The 19,204-nt window shown below is 48.3% G+C and overlaps 1 protein-coding gene across 1 annotated transcript; it reads right to left on the reverse strand.

Moving 5' to 3' along the window:
* Positions 1-377: 377 nt before the first annotated feature.
* LOC129699376 (tripartite motif-containing protein 16-like) lies at positions 378-17,355 on the reverse strand. Its single transcript, XM_055639097.1, has 6 exons — positions 16,283-17,355; positions 12,835-12,930; positions 11,492-11,725; positions 7,305-7,476; positions 4,992-5,084; positions 378-3,056 (listed from the first exon to the last, which is right to left on the reverse strand). The coding sequence occupies exons 1-6, from the start codon at positions 16,856-16,858 to the stop codon at positions 2,524-2,526; spliced, it is 1,704 nt and encodes a 567-aa protein (XP_055495072.1). The 5' UTR covers positions 16,859-17,355; the 3' UTR covers positions 378-2,523.
* Between the last annotated feature and the right edge of the window lie 1,849 nt (positions 17,356-19,204).

Genomic DNA, 19,204 nt, shown 5'->3' on the forward strand with positions numbered 1-19,204 from the left:
AGGCCTTGGCTCCAAAGATGATGAAAGTTGAGTTCAGGAAGCATCACGAATGGATATACCTGAGATGCAGTTGGTGGAGTGGGCCTGGGTAGGACAGAACCATGGGTTATTGCAGATATCCCACTGGAAAACGTTGTTTGGAGCCATGTGAGTGTGTGTAGGCTTTAAACTTTAGAGATACAGTGTACAAACAGGCCCTTTAGCCCGCCGAGTCCGTGCTGACCAATGTTCACCCGGTACATTAGCACTTGTCGACACGCTAAGGACAATTTATGATTTACAGAAGCCAATTAACAATCTATACGTCTATTGATTGTGAGAGGAAACCAGAGCACCCGGAGAAAACGCATTTCGTTGTCTCTGTACTGTACAGCACCCGGAGAAAACCCACCCTGTCATAGGGAGAACGTACAAACTCCGTACAAAGAGCACACATATTCAGGATCAATTCGGAGTCTCTGGTGCTGTAAGGCAGCAACCTTACCACTGCTCCACTGTACCTGCCCTCAGCTATATCTTCCATCTGAAGGGCATGAGTGGAGTTGAAGGAGAAGTTGTTCAATATGAGGACAAGTTCAGCGTGATGAATGAGTTTGCAGATGGTTGGCTCCTGTTCCAGGAAGAGGCAGAGGGCCCTCACACATGCTGATGTAGGATGGAGATGCAGAGAGATCGTATATCCAGCCTGAAGATGATCCGGTTAGGGTTTTGGAATTATAAACTGTAGATTTGGCAGAGGGCAGGCAAAGTGTCACGTATGTTTGTGGAAATGGACTGTACCAGGGAGAAAAGAGAGAGTTAAGATAGAAAGAATTATGTTTGTACAGAAGAACATAAACGAGCATGGTATGGAACAGTCCCTCAGGCCAAAGATGTCTGTGCCTCACATAACGTCAAGTCAATGACCTCTGCCTGCACGTGTTACATTCGCTTCTATCCCCTGCATATGCGAGTACCAACATAAAACCCTCTTAAACACCACTGTCGTATCTGCTTCCACCACCATCCCTGGCAGTGCATTCCAGAAACTCACCACCATCTGGTAAAACATCTTGCCTCACACATCTTCTTTCAACTTTGCTCCCCTCATCTGAAAGCAATGCCTTCTAGTTTTTGTAATTTTCACCCACGAAAAACTACCTGACTACTCTGTTTATACTGCTCATGATTTTACTTCTATCAGGCCTTCCCTCAGCCTCCGACACTTCAAATAATACAATTCAACGTTGTCCAATCTCTCCTTATAGCTAATGCCCTCTAATCCAGGCAGCAGCAGGCAAACTTCTTCTGCACGCTCTATAAAACCTCCACATCCTTCTCATAATGAGGTGGTTAGAACTGCACACAGTACTCCAAATGCAGCCATACCAAACATTTATACAGTTGCTACGTGACTTTGTGATTCCTGATGGGGCAAGGGCAGGCTGAAACAATGGGTCTGGCCTGATAGTTCTGCTTGCTAGCATTGAAGATGGAGGAGCACTCCCTTGCAACAGTTATGTGGTGTGCGTGAATGGACCCCAATTAGGAAAATCCTGCATTTTCTATAGCTATCTCTGCAATCTCCAGATTTTAATGTCAGATAATTGTGCTCTTGCATCCCAGGAAACCTCCATCTCGGCAATGCCCCAGTAACAGAATGAAGCACTTAGCCAATATTCCCAGGCAGCCACATGTACTGTCGCAACAAAGTCCAACACAACACCCAATTGTAGATTAACCCTTATTAATTCATGCCATTTATAACCTTCACCACACATATGTGCATGCCACCCGTTACATGGTAATATGATACACATTAGTTAGGAAAGCCAGACGCAAGCAGCTGGCTCTTGAAATGTTCCTGTGTATTTAACGGAATAAAGTTGGATTTCACCATGAGTGTGTTTTTCTTATTGGGCAGCCGATGAACACCTCTCCCCTCTCTGGTCTCACCACAGCCTACAAGGATACCATATCCAATTGTCCAACTTTAGGGAACTCACTATCTCTGTCTGTATGAGAACTCTGCCTTTCCACATATCATCTAGTTGTAATTCTGCCTCAGTTTTCCTCTCCACTACAGTTTGACCAGTTGGGCATGTCCATCCACTGTTGTGCAACCAGCAACTCATAACATACAGACAAAGCAGCGTAATCTGCTTCTAGTCGCCACATCAACCCATTTGGTCTCACTCTACCACAGATATTCTCTTTGTCATATCCATCTAAACAATCCCCCCATGCAACTCAACTCTCTGTCTCTCCGCACTGATGCTGCCTGACCTGCTGAGCATTTCCAGTACTGTCTGTATATATTCTCAGGGCAGTCCAGAGGGAATCCCCCGCTGCTGGAGGTGGCATTTCTCAGAGGAATACCTGCCTTCCACCTCAAGTAGGCCCAGGAGAAGTCCTTCCTGATATTTGGGCCAGTTTTTATATCTCGACAAAGATGGCAGAAAAAAAATAGATGATCATCTCCTAGGTTCTTTATGAACACACTAAAAGTAAGTGCTTGATTGACTGTGTAGCCCCTGGCAGATACTAAGGGCACTGGCAGATGCTAAGTGTGGTGTCGCAGTAGACCCAGAAGGCTGGGTGCATGGGTTTGTTGAAAGTGGCATGAAACTGGTGGATGATGACCAGCTGCTCCGTGACTCCATAGAAGGTCAGCGTGCCGGCTGGGCAGTTCAGGCACACTCCGATGCGGCCGTATCTGCCCACCTGCAGCCTGGTCTCCTCGTTGTTGTGCCAAGCCGACACATTGTTGTACCAGAACTCCACACACCAAGAGAACAGGTTGCGGCCCAGGATGCAGCAGCTGTCCGAGCCTTTCCTGCGGATCTGCCCGTGGGTGATGCCGATCATGGCGTCGCCATCGTTCAGCTCCACCTCCCAGTAAAACTGCCCGCCGCCCAGCGGCTCCCGGCACAGCACCTGGGAGCACAGGTCGAATCTCTCGGGGCCGTGCTCATAATCCTCCGACCTCGGGTAGATGTTGGTCACTCGCTGGTTTCCATCACTCAGGTACAGCTCCTTCTGTACCGTGCTGGGATCCAACGTAAGCTGGCAGCGATCTGTAACACACACAACTGCTCAGGCGCAAGAAACAACTCGGACAAAGAGAGTCAAAGAGGCATGCAGCTCCACGACAGGCCCTTCGGCCCAACTCGTCCAAACTGAGCTAGTCCCACTTGCTCGCGCCTGGTCCATATCCTTCATATCCTTTCTATCCCTGTACCTATGCAAGTGTTTTTTAAATATCTTAATGTACCCGCCTCTCCCATTTTCTCGTTCCACATACACACCAGCCTCAGTGTTTATATCTTTCCCCTCAGATAGTTTTAAAATTATTTCCCTCTCACCTTAAATCTATGCCCTCTAATATTACACTCTCCAACCCTGCGTTAAGGACTGGCTATTCACCTATCTATGCTCATCATGATTTTATAAACCTCTATATTATCACCCCTCAGGCTCCTGGGCTCCAGGGAAAAAAAACTCAGCCTAATCAACCTCTCCTTATAACACAAACCCTCCAGCACTGAAAACTAGTCCTTCAGCCCGACCTGTACAAGTTGACTGTTGCCCAATCGAGCTGAACCCACTTACCTGTGTTTGGTCCATATCCCTCCAAACCTTTTTTTATCCATGTATCTGTCCATGTCTTTTAAATATCATGAAACCTGCCTCTACCACTTCCTCTGGCAACTTGTTGCATAAACTAACCCTGTGTGAAAGTGTTGCCTCTCGGTCCTTTTATACTCTAGTTTTATACTCCCCTACCCTGGGGGAAAGACTGGCTATTCACCTTACCTATGAGCCTCGTGATTTTGTAAACCTCTAGAAGATCACTCCTCTACGCTCTAGGGGGAAAAACACCCAGCTTATTATGGCTCTCCTTGTAACTCAAACTGGTAACATCTTTGTACTTTTTTTAGGCTTTCTTGGTAGTCCTTAACCAACATTGACAATGCTGGCTTTCTGCCCTCACTAGGAAATGGCTCTGTGAAGAAGAGGAACAGAAAGGTTCTGCTCTCATTGAAACAGAAGTAGCAGGCAAGCACTAGTGACAGTCAGGAGCTCGATACCATCCAAGACAGAGCATGAGAAGGCCATCTGACCCCTCAAACATGCTCCACCATTCAATCACAGCTGACCTGCCCCAGACCTCATCTGTGCCATTGTCCCATCATCATTAATTATCCAAATTAACACAACGTTTGCCTGCTCTTCTTTAAATACCATGGTTGACCTCATCGGAGACAGAGAATCCCAGAAATTCACCAACTAGAAATTGCAATCGAGAGACTTTTGTATTACAGGGTGGGGATTCACTGGGACTGGGCAAGGAAATGGAGCTGATGACAAAATCGATCACCGTAGCCTGATGATCCACTCTCTTCCTGTTCCTTGAGTGCTCGCTCTGTGCATCTCTCTCAATGGTGACAAGATCCGAACTGTCCACTCTGGGGCGAGAACCTCACTCCAGTGCAGGGTTGGGTGGGCATACCGCACGATGGACCGTTTTAATTCCCTCTTCTCCCTTCCTCTTAATATAAGTGGTTGCACGTCTAACCCTCATATCTGGGAAAGAGTGGTGAGGAATCTGCCTGGTAATGGCTTCAGCTGCATTACTTATCTGAGTGTTCGCTACTCACTAAAGGCAAATTAATGGTGGCATCAGAGATCATGACTCTCCCATTATGCCTCTCCAGCTCTCCAACATCCCACCCGCTCTCCCCACCCACTCTTACAAACTGCCTTCATGTTGACTTCAAGCCCCATTTCACCCCTTTCAAACGCCCCCCACTCACCTTATCCTCTCCCCTGCTCCAACATCTGACTTCTCCCAGGTCAATTTCTCCCATCCCTCCAAACACACCCTGCCCATTGCCACCCTTTTTGTCAATGTACTGTCACATCGTCCTGGGAACCCCTCCAAATTCTGCTCCTTAACCCTAATCTGGTGTGAACTGGCGAGGCAGAACAGGATTGGAAGTGTTACTCACATTGCAAGAGGTCCTCCCGTCTCTGTGCTTCAGGGAGCAGTGGCTCCTCATGGGAGATGCTGGCCGAAGGGCTCAGAATAGGTTCTTCATCATCTATGGCAGAAGATAAACAGATAAACATGTAACAGGATTTTGATTACGGATCTTCCCCAGGTTACGACAGCATTCAGCTTCAGTTCGCAAATGGGAAATATGACCACCTCGCAATATAAACACGAAGTGCTGAGGTAACTCAGCGGGTCAAGCAGCATCTCTGGAGAAAAAGGATTGGTGACGTCTCAGATTGGGACCCTTCTTCAGACTTGAAATGAAATGAAATGAAATGAAATGAAATGAAATGAAATGAAATGAAAAAAAATGAAATGAAATGATTCAATTTATTGTCATTGTCAGTGTACAGTACAGAGACAACGAAATGCATTTTTAGCATCTCCCTTGAAAGGGAGACACAGGGCGTCGCGGTGTGCCCGCGCCTGCCGCCGTAACATTCCATTACAGGCAAAGGTGGGTGAAGTGTCTTGCCCAAGGACACAACGACAGTATGCACTCCAAGCGGGATTTGAACTGGCTACCTTCCGGTCACCAGCCGAACTCTTAGCCCATTGTGCTATCTGTCGTTGTTGCTCTTGCATCTAGAGATGCCGCTTGACCCGCTGAGTTACCTCAGCACTTTGTGTCTATCTTCAGTAAGTACCAACATCCGCACTTCCTTTTTACACACCTCGCAATATATTGAAGTAAAAATATAGGGCAACCAAGAGCAACATGTATTGAAACCAGGGCGTTTAACCATTCAGACTCCTCTGCCAGATGCAATAATAGTGCACAAACCACAGAAGCTTGCAGCTCGCAGCAGCCAGCAAATCCATCCTTGCAGGTCGCACATACGTTTAGTGAATGCTCATAACTTTGGGTGGAACTGCAATTTACACCCCTAGGACAGAGACAGCACGGATCAGACAGAGTAATGATCTCTCTACTCAGGGTCACTCTTGTCTGAGTGATTCAAGTCCAAATTTGATTCACTGAGAAATACTGAAGGGAAAAAAATCAATAACAAGCAATGTTGAAGTCTGGATATACCCTTAATTCAACGTGGAATCATTAAACCCAGACCGAAATGCAGAGAGAGTCAACTTTCCCAGATTCAGAAGAAAAAGTGCAGAAATTTAACTGATCAACCAAAAAAAAAATCATAGCTAGAGGAAATCAGTGGGTCAGGCAGCATCTGTGGAGGGAAATGCGCAGACAACATTTAGGGTCATGATCCTTTTCAGATTGATGTCGGAGAGAGAACTTCCTTAACGTGGGCATATATTGAGGAGATTTTGTAGTGGGCAGTAAAATGGAGACACAATAGACTGTAGATGCTGGTATCTTGAGCACAAATCTGTGTTGGAGGAACTCAGTGGACCAAACAGCATCCGTGAAGGGAAATGGATGGTCAATGTTTCAGATTAGGACCTCTCTTCAAACTGAGCAAATAAATAAGTGGAGAAAGTGTAAGTTCCTCCAAAACATTTTTTCTTACGATTCCAACATCTGTTCCCTCTTGTGTCTCTATTTGTCTACTCCGCTGTGACATCTCCTCACAGTACCTTGCCATCACCGAATAGAAAATCACTGAACAAAACAAACTTTTAAAAGTTTTAAGGCAACTTCACTACCTATCTAGAAACCAGGGTTAAGCTGGAATCATTTCCTGCAGGTATTGGTTTATCATTGGCACATGTACCAAGATAGAGTGGAAAAACCTTGTTTGCATGCTATCCAGGCATGCATGAGTAAAGGTTGGTTACTGCCTTATCCTGATGAATGCCCAAGCAGCCAGTACTCCTGAACCAGCCTCAAACATCAAAAGAGATTGGGGAATTGGTAAGGAAGCCTCTTTTGAATCCTTTCCCCAAACTCAGACCGAAGCAGTGAGAAAGGGAAGATGCACACCACCACCACCACACCAAATGGCCAGATTCCTGTGATGATGGTCTCCTAATCGGTGCACTCCTCCTATCCAGTGGCATTTCTACCAGTTCTGATGAAGGATTGCTGACCTAAAATATTAACTGTTTCTCCTTCCATAGGTGATTTTTGACTAGCTGAGCTTTTCCAGCATTTTGGAATTGTTGACGTCTCCTCTAGTTGGTGCCCCGAGGTTGAAGAGCAGTCAATGACTGATAGAGAGCTCCCAGTATAAGATCCAATGTACAATCAGCAGTTTAGGACATATGGGGCATGCTCAGTTTTCACCTAACCCTCATCAATGTGGTCGACATACCTTGTTCAAGATCTCAATGGGTGCTTTGGTTTACTGACCTGCTGAGCCAATGTTCTCCAGGTTCTTAGTCCAGGCAGTTTGCACATGGTCTTTAATCAGAGTGGAGAGTCCAGAGACAGCTCTCTCCACCTTGCCAAGTTTAGCTTCCAGGCCAGTTGTTAAAGGGGGTGAGGCAGGATTCTCCGCAATGTCGTTAAAATCCAGATACTCCTGAGAATGATAAATGGACAGGAAATGGTAACATAAAACCAAACTTTTCCCTCGATAATCCGATTACATGCAGAAAATGCGGATAACAAACTCTGTGTGTCAAGATTGTGCTGAACTTAATTGTACCACAAACTGCTGCAATTACCACAGCCAATTGCCACAACAAAATCAAAAAACGCTCAGCAGTTGAGTAATGAGGGAAATTAGAGAGAGACAGAGCGAGAAACAAATCAGTTGTCAGGCGACAAAAAGTTGTCAAGTGCAGGTCAGAGCTGAAGAAAATGCAGAGCAGGTGAGAGCATTTTCTACGCCATTAGGGAGCGGAGAAAGTAAAACAGTTGAAAGTACAGGGACAGGTGAATAACATACAGCAGAATGGGTTAGCTGCCTGAAGTTACCGAACTGTATATCAAATCCAATATGCTGCAATATGCTCAGCTGGATGACAATGTGCTGTTCCTCATTCTGGGGCAAAGACATTAGTCAAAAGAAATGAGCATGGCAACATCTTTTCAAGACACTGCATGACCGGCTGTGTGTTTTAAGCAGTTTCAGTCCTTCCAGGCCCCAGTTATTTATAATATATATTAACGATTTAGACGAGGGAATTGAATGTGACATCGCCAAGTTTGCAGATGACGCAAAGCTGGATGACAGTGTGAGCTGCGATGAGGATGCTATGAGGCTGCAGGGTGACTTGGATAGGTTGGGTAAGTGAGCAGATGCCTGGCAGATGCAGTATAAGGTGGATAGATGTGAGGTTATCCACTTTGGTGGAAAGAACAGCAAATTATTATCTGAATGGTGTCATATTAGGAAAAGGGGAGGTGCAACGAGACCTGGGTGTGCGTGTACATCAGTCACTAAAAGTAAGCATGCAGGTACAGCAGGCAGTGAAGAAAGCTAATGACATGCGTGCCTTCATTGCGAGTGCATTTGAGTTTAGGAGCAAGTAGGTCCTACTGCAGTTGTACAGGACCCTGGTGAGACTGCACCTGGAGTATTGTGTGCAATTTTGCTCTCCTAATTTGAGGAAGGACATTATTGCTATTGAGCGAGTGCAGCGTAGGTTCACCAGGTTAATTCCTGGGATGGCGGGGCTGACATATGATGAAAGAATGGGTCGACTGGGCTTGTATTCTTTGGAATTTAGAAGAGTGAGAGGGGATCTTATAGAAACATATAACATTCTTAAAGGATTAGATAGGCTAAATGCAGGAAAAATGTTCCCATGTTGGGGGAGTCCAGAACCAGGGGTCACAGTTCAAGAATAATGGGTAGGCCATTTAGGACTGAGATGAGGAAAAACTTCTTCACGCAGAGAGTTGTGAATCTGTGGAATTCTCACAGTAGGCAGTGTAGGTCAATTCACTGGATGTTTTCAAGAGAGAGGTAGATTTAGTTCATCAGGCTAAAGGAATCAAGGGATATGCGGAAAAGGCAGGAACGGGGTACTGATTTTAGATGATCAGCCATGATCATATTGAATGGCGGTGCTGGCTCGAAGGACCGAATTGCCTACTCCTGCAACTATTTTTCTGGTTCTATATTACTTCCGATTTCCAGTATCTGCATATTTTTGATTGTCGTGTAACGTACTAGAGTTGTCATTGGTGGGTCTGCACTGTAGTGAGGGATCGACACACACTCAGTGGCCCAATGAGTCCGATGAAGGATCCTGACTTGAAACGTCGCCTGTCCATTCCCTCCACTGATGTTGCCTGACATTGAGTTCTTCCAGCACTTTGTGTTTTGCTCAAGATTCCAGCATCTCAGTTTCTTGTGTCTCCCTGTGGCTCATTATTGTACATGTGTGGAATAGATTCCTGCGTGCCCCTGTCTGAGGGTCTGCATGCAAGAGAGACTGCAACTGAGCATACATGCACTCTGGTTACAATAACATTTTTCCTGACACGATCTGGCTTTGCAAAATCCTCTAAACCTTCCTCGAAGGTAAATGCCCCTGTCCCACTTAGGAAACCTGAACGGAAACCTCTGGAGACTTTGCGACCCACCGAAGGTTTCCGTGCGGTTCCCGGAGGTTGCAGGTGATTGCCGGAGGTTGCAGGTAGTGGAAGCAGGTAGGGAGACTGTCAAAAACCTCCGGGAACCGCACGGAAACCTTGGGTGGGGCGCAAAGTCTCCAGAGGTTTCCGTTCAGGTTTCCTAAGTGGGACAGGGGCATAAAGGGCAGGACACTACACTCTAGGTCTCCCAGACAGTGGTGAAAATTGCTCTCCTACCCACATCCAAGAACTAGACTACCTACAGCTGGCACCTCAAGACAATGGAAAAATCTCAGGAACAGTCTTTGCAAAAATCCTCCAAATTCACCAGAAAAAGAAGCAAACTGATGTCTGTGTCCTTTGTCCATCAATGCTGAGGCTGTAATTATGCTCAATCAGTCATTGTGGACAATCCATTCATTCAAATGTCCAAGTTCAGACTCCTGGAGCAGACTCCCTAGAGTTGTCAGCTTGGAAAATATTCCCAGGCGAACAAAGAAAAAGGTTCAAGGATGCGGTGGATGTCTCTTTGTAGGGTGGCACGGTGGCACAGCCGAACACCACCAAAGACCTGGGTTCGATCCTGACTATTGATTGTATGGCATTTGTACGTTCTCCCTGTGACCTGCATGAGTTTTCTCCGGGTGCTCCGGTTTCCTCCCACTCTCCAAAGACGTACAGGTTTGTAGGTTAATTGGCTGGGTAAAATTTTAAATTGTCCCTAGCGTGTAGGATATCGTTAGTGTGCGGGGATCGCTAGTGGGCTGAAGGGCCTGTTTCTGCGCTGTATCTCCAAACAAAACCAAACTAAATTGAAATGCAACTTCCCAACTAATTCCTGGGATTCCCTGTCCCACAACAGTTAAAGTGGAGGAGGAGGTTTGGCAATGGAATCTGCACCGTTAAGTATGCAAACGCAAGCACTTCGTTAAATCTCTCGGTATGCACATATTTGAGTGTGCCTGTGTTTTGAGCGTGTGCCTAGGCATGTGTGTGGGTGCGTTCATTTGAGTGTGTACAGTCTACCCTCGATATTATAGACCTCTTTGCAATAGTTTTCGGATATAATGGGTGTAGCATCCCCACAGTAATTCAATTCAATTCAACTTTAATGTCATCGCACAAATACAAGTATGAGTACAACGAAATGCAGTTTTGCGTCAGTCCGTAGTAGTTGTGCATAAAGAAATTTTAAAAAAAGAGAGATGATACAGAATTATCAAAAAATACAGAATAATTAAACAATGGGGACGGAGGACACTTCTTTCTCTTTAAGAACATAGGCTGTTAGTTACATGGTGGGAGATCATTGAAATTGACATGCAATTGCCTTGATCAACATTTAGCTTAATTTAAGAAGATAGACACAAAGTGCTGGAGTACCTCACCAAATCAGGCAGCATCTCTGAAGAAAAAGCATGGGTGACGATTCGGGTTGGGAGCCTTCTTCACTTTAGATCCGCGTGGAAACAGGCCCTTCGGCCCACGAAATCCACACCGACTAATGAACACTTGTACACTATTTTTAATCTACTCTTAACACACTAGGGACTAGTTTTAATCTAATCTTAACACACTAGGGACAATTTACAGAGGCCAATTAACCTACAAACCTGCACGTCTTTGGAATGTGGGAGAAACCCAAGCAGTCACAATGTGAACATACAAACTCCATACAGCGCTGTAAGGCAGCAAATACACCGCTGCGCCACAATACTGCCCCACAGTGGCACAGTGCACAAAGATATTATTAAACCATGTAATAAATTGTATTAATATTTTATATTCATAGTTTTATATTAATATTAATATTTTTAACTTGCAGTAACAAAAATACATTTTAGCTGTTAAAAAGACCATTGCATTTGAAAGCAACTCATTGTTTTATGGAGTGACTACTAGGTGCTTGGAGCGAATCCCTCACTCGGTTATAGTGGACAATTGGCAATAACAAACACCATTCTCCTCCCCCCCCCCCTCCCCCACCCAATCAGCCCTGGCGCTCTCACCTGCGAGATGGCGATGCTGTCTTCAATCTGGGACAGGGCCTCCAGCCGCACCTTCTCCTGCCTCAGCTCCGACCACCTCTGCTCCAGCTCCTTCCTGACCCGCTCGGCCCGGTTCAGCTCCGCCTGCCGCTCCCGCTCAATGAACCCCAGCACCTCTCTCTGTGCCACCTGCACGGCACCGATCAGCTCGCTGAACTTGGCCAAGGCATCGCCCTTCACCCGCTGGGTGGATTCCTGCAGGAAACGGCAGAGTTAACGTCCAATGTCGAGAGCTGGCCCGAGTTTGGCACTGGGTCAGGCACTTTAGTGCCGACCAGCGATCCCCGCATATTAACACTACTCTATACACACTACAGATACTTATACCAAGCCAATTAACCAACAAATCTCTACGTCTTTGGAGTGTTGGAGCAAACCGAAGATCTCTGAGAAAACCCAACGAGAACATACAAACTCTGTACAGACAAGCACCCGTAGTCAGTATCGAACCCGGGCCTCTGGCGCTGTAAGGCAGTAGCTCTACCGCTAGGCCACTGTGCCGCAATGAAGATAAGTTTGTGCCCACTGGTTTTCAGGCTATGGCCTCTCCCTGGCCATGAGAAGCAAGTTGCCGGGGGAGAGGGTCTATGACTTGGCCTTTCCCATGGTCTCTCCTCCACACACCCCCAGGTGTGAGCAACATCTGTGAGAGTGAAATTAATTGTCCATGTTGCGGGTCAAGTTCTCATCTCACTGGAGGAAGATGCAGAGCCTGAGAACCATTATCTCCAGATGCAAGAACAGCTTCTTTCCATTAATCACCCAGCTTTTGAACCAGCCTGCACAACCCAAACCACAACCCCACCTCAGAACAGAACTATGAGTTCAGAACTCCTTAGTCAGTGGGTGGTGATCTTCGGTCAGAGGGTGGTGAATCTGTCGAATTCTTTGCCACAGAAGGCTGTGGAGGCCGTCAGTGGATATTTTTAAGGCAGAGATAGATAGATTCTTGATTAATACAAGTGGCAGAGGTTATGGGGAAATGGCAGGAGAATAGAGTTCGGAGGGAGAGATTGATCAGTCATGGTTGAATGGTGGAGCAGACTTGATGGGCTGAATAGCCTAATTCTACTCCTATCACGTATGACATTAGACTTTGTATAAGGTCACACTATGTCCTTCAGCTTGCACTATTACTGTTTTATTACCTTGTATAACTGATAATTGAGTGTATATTTATTTGTTGTGTTAATGTGCCTGTAAAGCCTGCAGCAAGTGAGAATGTCATTGTTCTATTCCTGGTGCATATGACATTTAAATGCTCTTGACTTGAGTTATTTACATTCACTGTACTGGACACTCACCTTGATACAATCAATGTTTTGAATCCACTTTCCAATCTCATTGGCTGTGATCTGTAAATGTTCCTCTAATTCCTTCTTCCGTTCCATGATCAGCTTCTGCACATAATTAAAATTAAACACTGTCTGTAAACAAACTAACCACCCTCTCCCCTCCATTCAAAGGTGACCCACTCATCAAAACCACCTCACTCCACACCACACCACAGAAAAATCTCCCCCCTCCCACTTCGGGAAAGAAACTTGGCTTCTTCCCACAGCCATTCAAGCCATTCTGTACCAGTGAAACCCAAGTCTCACGTGTGTTTGAAATGATCGCTAGGAGATATCACAAAGCCACCAGCATAATCGAAAACGAGTCACACCCTGGCTGCTCCCTCTTCTCCCCTCAGGCAAAAGGCAAAGAAGTGTGAAAACGAACTCCAGGTTTAGGCACAGTTTCTTCCCAGCTGTTGTCAGGCAACGGAACCATCCTACCAACAACTAGAGAGCGGTCCTGAAGTACTATCTACCTCATTGGAGACCCTCAGACTTTCTTTAATCTGACTTTACTGGACTTTATCTATCACTAAACGTTATTCATGTTATTCCTTTATCATGTATCTGTACACTGCCGATGGCTTGATTGTAATCATGTATTGTCTTCCTGCTGACTGTTTGGCACGTAATGAAAGCTTTTCACTGTACCTCTGTACCACCAGTCCTGGGCTTTAGAGACAGAGAGGGTTCCATGGATGTAAGGTGGTTCTAAACATCGGCTGGCTGGTTTGCATTTCTACCTCCAAGCTACCTACTCACCTCTAACTTCCATGTGAGTCTGACTACTGCACAGACATAAGTGTGGCATAAGAAATCCCACTGTGCTGTGGTTGCAGAAGTGGACATCTAAATCTTCCCAAACCATCCCTCTCAGAGTTGAGGCTGATGACCGATCAAACCAGAATGCACTTTCTTGCAAAAATAGTTGCTATTAAGGTTTCAATAAATCTTACATCCATCCCTGACCTTTGATCCTGACCCAAATCTACACTCCAATTCCAATACTGTCTCGCAAGCAAACTGACCCCACCTACATCTTGCCATTCAATGGTGTCCACCCATCAAAACCAAAGTTAGTCCACATCATGCTATTTGCCTTCCAGTGTCCAGCCCAGTTCTCTCTCCACTTTCAGGTCCAGCCATATCTATACTCTCCCAAACAACAGCCCATCTACTAACTCCCCACCCTACTCCACTCCAACCTTGCTGCCCAAGATTGGACCTAAATCTCCAGTCTCCGAGCCCCATGTCTGTCTACCTGATTCCTTGGCACAATTCCCAGCCACTGATTCCACTTCTCCCCCCCAACAAACCTCGGCTTTGCCCCACTTATCACCTCGGGGTCTGCATCATGCCCTCCTCTCACCATGTGCAAATCTCTCTGACTGCTCCTCCCCCTGGGGACATAACAGACACCATGCCCCTCTCCCAGACCGAGATCCTCTCCACACTCATTCCCCCACCCTCAAAGCCCACAACATTTATCTCCCCATATCCTTGAATTGCACACTCCAACCCTCTCCTGCTGCTCTTATCCCCCAGATCCCCTCTCCACCTCCCATGCTCATATTCCACACTCCCTTGAAAGTAAGCATGCAGGTACAGCAGGCAGTGAAGAAAGCTAATGGCATGTTGGCTTTTATAACAGGAAGAGTCATATAGGAGCAAAGAGATCCTTCTGCAGTTGTTCAGAGCCCTAGTGAGACCACACCTGGAGTATTGTGTACAGTTTTAGTCCCCTAATTTGAGGAAAGACATCCTTGCTATTGAGGGTAGGTTTACAAGGTTAATTCCCAGGATGACGGGACTGTCATATGCTGAGAGAATGGAGTGGCTGGGCTTGCACAATCTGGGGTTTAGAAGGATGAGAAGGTATTTTATTGAAACATATAAGGTTGTTAATGGTTTGGACACGCTAGAGGCAGGAAACATGTTCCCGATGTTGGGGGAGTCCAGAACCAGGGGCCACAGCTTAAGAATAAGAGGTAAGCCATTTAGAACTGAGACGAGGAAACAAGTTTTCTCAGAGAGTTGGGAGTCTGTGGAATTCTCTGCCTCAGAGGGCAGTGGAGGCAGGTTCTATGGATGCTTTCAATAGAGAGCTAGATAGGGTACTAAAGGATAGGGCTCTTAAAGATAGCGGGGTCAGGGGATATGGGGAGAAGTCAGGAAAGGGGTACTGATTGGGGATGATCAGCCATGATCACATTGAATGGTGGTGCTGGCTCGAAGGGCCGAATGGCCTACTCCTGCACCTATTGTCTTTTATCCCTACCTTCTCCCCATCCTCCTCTGTACCTAATGCCCCAGATCCCCCTCCCCTCCCTTGGACTCTACCCACCCACATTCTACCCTCCCTCCCTCCTCCTGGGGTAACACTACCCTCATACCTCTCCCCACCTCCTGGTATCCTATTCCACGGCCCGTCACCCTCTTCCCCACCACTTCAAACCTCACCCCTCCATCCTGATACACTACAAGCTCAGATCACCTCCAGAGAAATCACTTCTCTCTGTCCTCGGATGCCCACATCCTTTCCCTTCTCTCTTCCTGGGACCAGAATTAGGCCATTCGGCCCATCGAGTCTTCTCCGCCGCCTAGTAGTCTATTTTCCCCCTCAACCCCATTCTCCTGTTCAGTCGCTCTCCCTTCTTGATTGTTTTGAAAGATGCAGCATCTCTCTCTCTTGCTGGGACTCGTCCTTAGAGCTTCCTTCATTTCTCTCCGCTCAACCTTATCCATCCCGCCCCCAATTCCGACCTCCTCCCACCTCATCCCCATCTCCAGATCCTCCCAACCTCCACCTCTGCTCCATCCCCATTCCCTCCCACTCTCCGCCCCATCCCTATCTCCACCAAAGGCGATAGAGCTTTCATTACGCGCTAACCAGTCAGCAGGGAGACAATATATGATTACAATCAAGCCGTCCACAGTGTCCGCCTCCTCCTCGGTGCGACACGATAAAGGAATAACATGAATAACGTTTAGTGAAAGACAGTCAGTAAAGTCCGATCATCTTTGATCTCCACGTCCTCCGACCCTCCCCTATCTATCCCCATCTCCAGATCCTCCCAGGTACACAAAAATGCTGGAGAAACTCAGCGGGTGCAGCGGCATCTATGGAGCGAAGGAGATAAGCAACGTTTCGGCCCGAAACGTTGCATATCTCCATCGCTCCATAGATGCTGCTGCACCCGCTGAGCTTCTCCAGCATTTTTGTGCACCTTAATTTTCCAGCATCTGCAGTTCCTTCTTAAACTCCCCATCCCCTCCTACTCTCCACTCCGCCCCATCCGTATCGCCAACAACTCCCACCTTCACCCCCATTCTCAGATCCTCCCACCCTCCAGATATGTCCACATCCCCATGTCCAGATCCTCCATCTCCCTCCGCCCCCAACCCCGGGCCGTACCTGCCTGCGTGCCGCCTCCTCCTCCACGGTGCTGACCTGGTGGTCGCGGTGTTCCCGCAGGGCACAGACCCAGCACACGCAGCGGCGCTCGGTGCGGCAGTAGCTCTCCAGCGGCTTGCCGTGCAACGGGCAGCGGCGCAGCCCCAGGTCGCGGAGCGGCGGCGCCAGGCGGTGGTGGCGGAAGGCCGGGCTCTGTCGGTGCGGCTGCAGGTGCGCCTGGCAGTACGAGGCCAGGCACTGCAGACAGGAGCGCTCGGCCTTCAGCGGCTGCTGGCGGGGGCATGAGTCGCAGGTCACATCGCCGGGCCCGGCGGCGGCCGGCGGCGGCGCACCCTGAGCCAGACCGCACACGATCTGGGCCAGCAGCGTGCTGGTGCCGAGCCACGGCCGCGGCTCGAAGCTACGCCGGCAGCTCGGGCAGCTGCAGCCGCCGCTCTGCTGCATCTCCCAGTGACGGCCGATGCAGCCCCGGCAGAAACTGTGGCCGCACGGCAGTGTCACCGGCTCGTTCAGCAGCTCCAGGCAGATGGGGCAGGCCAGACTGTCCCGGCTCAGGGACACGGTGGCGGTGGCCATCGCTCGGTGCACGGCCGCAGCCCCCAGCTCGGCAGCCGCCGCCGACGCTCAGCGGTTGCAGGCGAAAGTGAAAACGGATCGGGACGCGGGCCAGGCGGCTTGCAGCGGCTCATCCCCTCCTCTCACAGCTACCTTCGCACCCTCCCCTTATTCCCCTGGTTCCAGCACACTTCATTCTCCATTTGCCCTCTCCTGCCCACCCATTCCATCCTCTCTGCCCACCCTGTCCTACACCCGTCCACCCAGGGGCGGATTAACCATTAAGCAGACTAAGCACGTGCTTAGGGCACCAGGGCCAAAGGGGGAGAGGGAAAACATGACAATAAACTCAACACAGTTGACTTGACAGCATCTGCACCCCACCCCTCACAGCGCCCCATCTCGCCCTCAAACCAAACCCTCTCCATCCCTATTCACACCCGATCCTCCACAACAAAGCATCGCCCACCGCCAAGCCCCCGTTCACTCAGCAGTCACTCCCAGCATCCTTCCCCTCACAGCCACTGGCTTCACTCCCCACACTGTTTTTTCCCCTTCCACCCTCACTCGATACACACTCACCCCACCACCCACACCCACAAACAACCCCTTGCTCCCTACCCCAGCCCTCCGAGACACTCCACTATTATGATCCATCCACTCTCCAACTACATCCATCCTCAGCACCCCTCCCCAGTTCATAGCCCTCCATCCCCTGCACCCTACCCACTCACACACTGCCTCGTTCCATCCCCGCCTCCTACAACACCCCTAACATTCACCCTTCCCCCTCACCCCCAGCACAGCCCTCCCTGTGATCTGAGACAATCACATGTCTATGTAGCTGCAGAAACACACGGTGTATTGGCCAGACCATTCAACGTGCATCCCCTCGAGTATTACAGCCGGTTTAGAATCATAGAGTGGCCCTTCGGCCCAACTTGTCCACACCGACCAACATGTCCCATCTACACTAGTCCCACCAATCTGCGTTTGGCCCATATCCCTCTAAATTTGTCCTAACTATGTCATTGTATGAGCCAAGGACCGCCGTGACGTGAACATCACAAAGGCCATGACTGATGCAGTTGACTGCAGGACAGATCATCGCCTCATCCGCTCCATGATGTCCATCAAACTCAAGAGGAAGAGGAGGATTCAAAAGAAGCAGATCCGGCCAAGGCTGAACCTTGAAAGCCTGAAGGAAACTGTCACTCAGCAACGATTTCAGGCTTCTCTTGGGGAAAGCCTCCAACAGGAATATCCTGATGATATTGAAGGGCATTGGAGCCGGCTCAAATCCACCATCCTTCATACTTGTAAAAACATCCTTGGGTGCAAGTCCCGAAAACACCAGGACTGGTTTGACGAGAATGACACAGAGATAGAACAGCTCATCTCCATGATGTGAACTGCAAGGCTAAAAGAGCGGCTCACTCCAGAGCCAAGTCGGATGTCCAGAGCCAGGTGAGGGAGCTTAGGAACTCTTGGTGGACAGATAAGGCCCTGGAAATCCAGAGACTGGCAGACTCGGGTGACACCAGAGACTTCTTCAGCGCTACTAGGGCCATCTATGGTCCAAGCTACTGCGGCTAAATCCCCCTGTGCACAAAAGACGGACAAGAACTGCTGATGGACAATGAGTCCATTAACGCCCGATGGAAAGAGCACCTCCAGGAACTCCTCAACCGTGACAGCTCATCTGAACCAGACATTACCCATCACATCCCCCAGAGTCCCATCAGAGAAGACATGGAAGAACCTTCCACTATGACAGAGGTTTGAGATGCCATCAAGAGGCTTTAGAACAACAATGCCACTGGTCCAGATAGGATCCCAGCTGATATCTTAAAGGAAGGTGGACCGGAGCTCCTGTACTACATCCACGCCCTACACCTCGAGGACTGAGAAAAAGAAGAACTTTCCTGAGAACTCAGGGATGCTCTAATAGTGAACATTTTCAAGAAGGGGGACCATGCTGAATGTGGAAACTACTGAGGGAATCTCGCTCCTGTCAACAACAGGCAAAGTCCTAGCTCGTGTCCTCGCAAACCGACTTCTACTGGAGCCACTCCAAGAATCACAGTGTGGCTTCTGCCCATCCAGAGGTGCAGTACACATGATATTCACAGTACGACAATTCCAGGAAAATTGCCGTGAACAAAGGCAGCCTTTGTACATGGCCTTCATAGACCTAACAACGGGTTTTGACTCGGTAGCCGCCAGGCTCTTTGGAGCATACTATCAAGGTACGGTTGTCACGCCAAGTACATCAGAATATTGAGGCTTCTACATGATGGCATGTCGGTCACAGTGCTCAGCAACTGCGGCTCTGAGTCTGAGCCCTTCACTGTGGAAACGGGGGTC

Source organism: Leucoraja erinacea, chromosome 8 (genome assembly GCF_028641065.1).
Source record: "Leucoraja erinacea ecotype New England chromosome 8, Leri_hhj_1, whole genome shotgun sequence".
NCBI classification, from domain to species: domain Eukaryota; kingdom Metazoa; phylum Chordata; class Chondrichthyes; order Rajiformes; family Rajidae; genus Leucoraja; species Leucoraja erinaceus.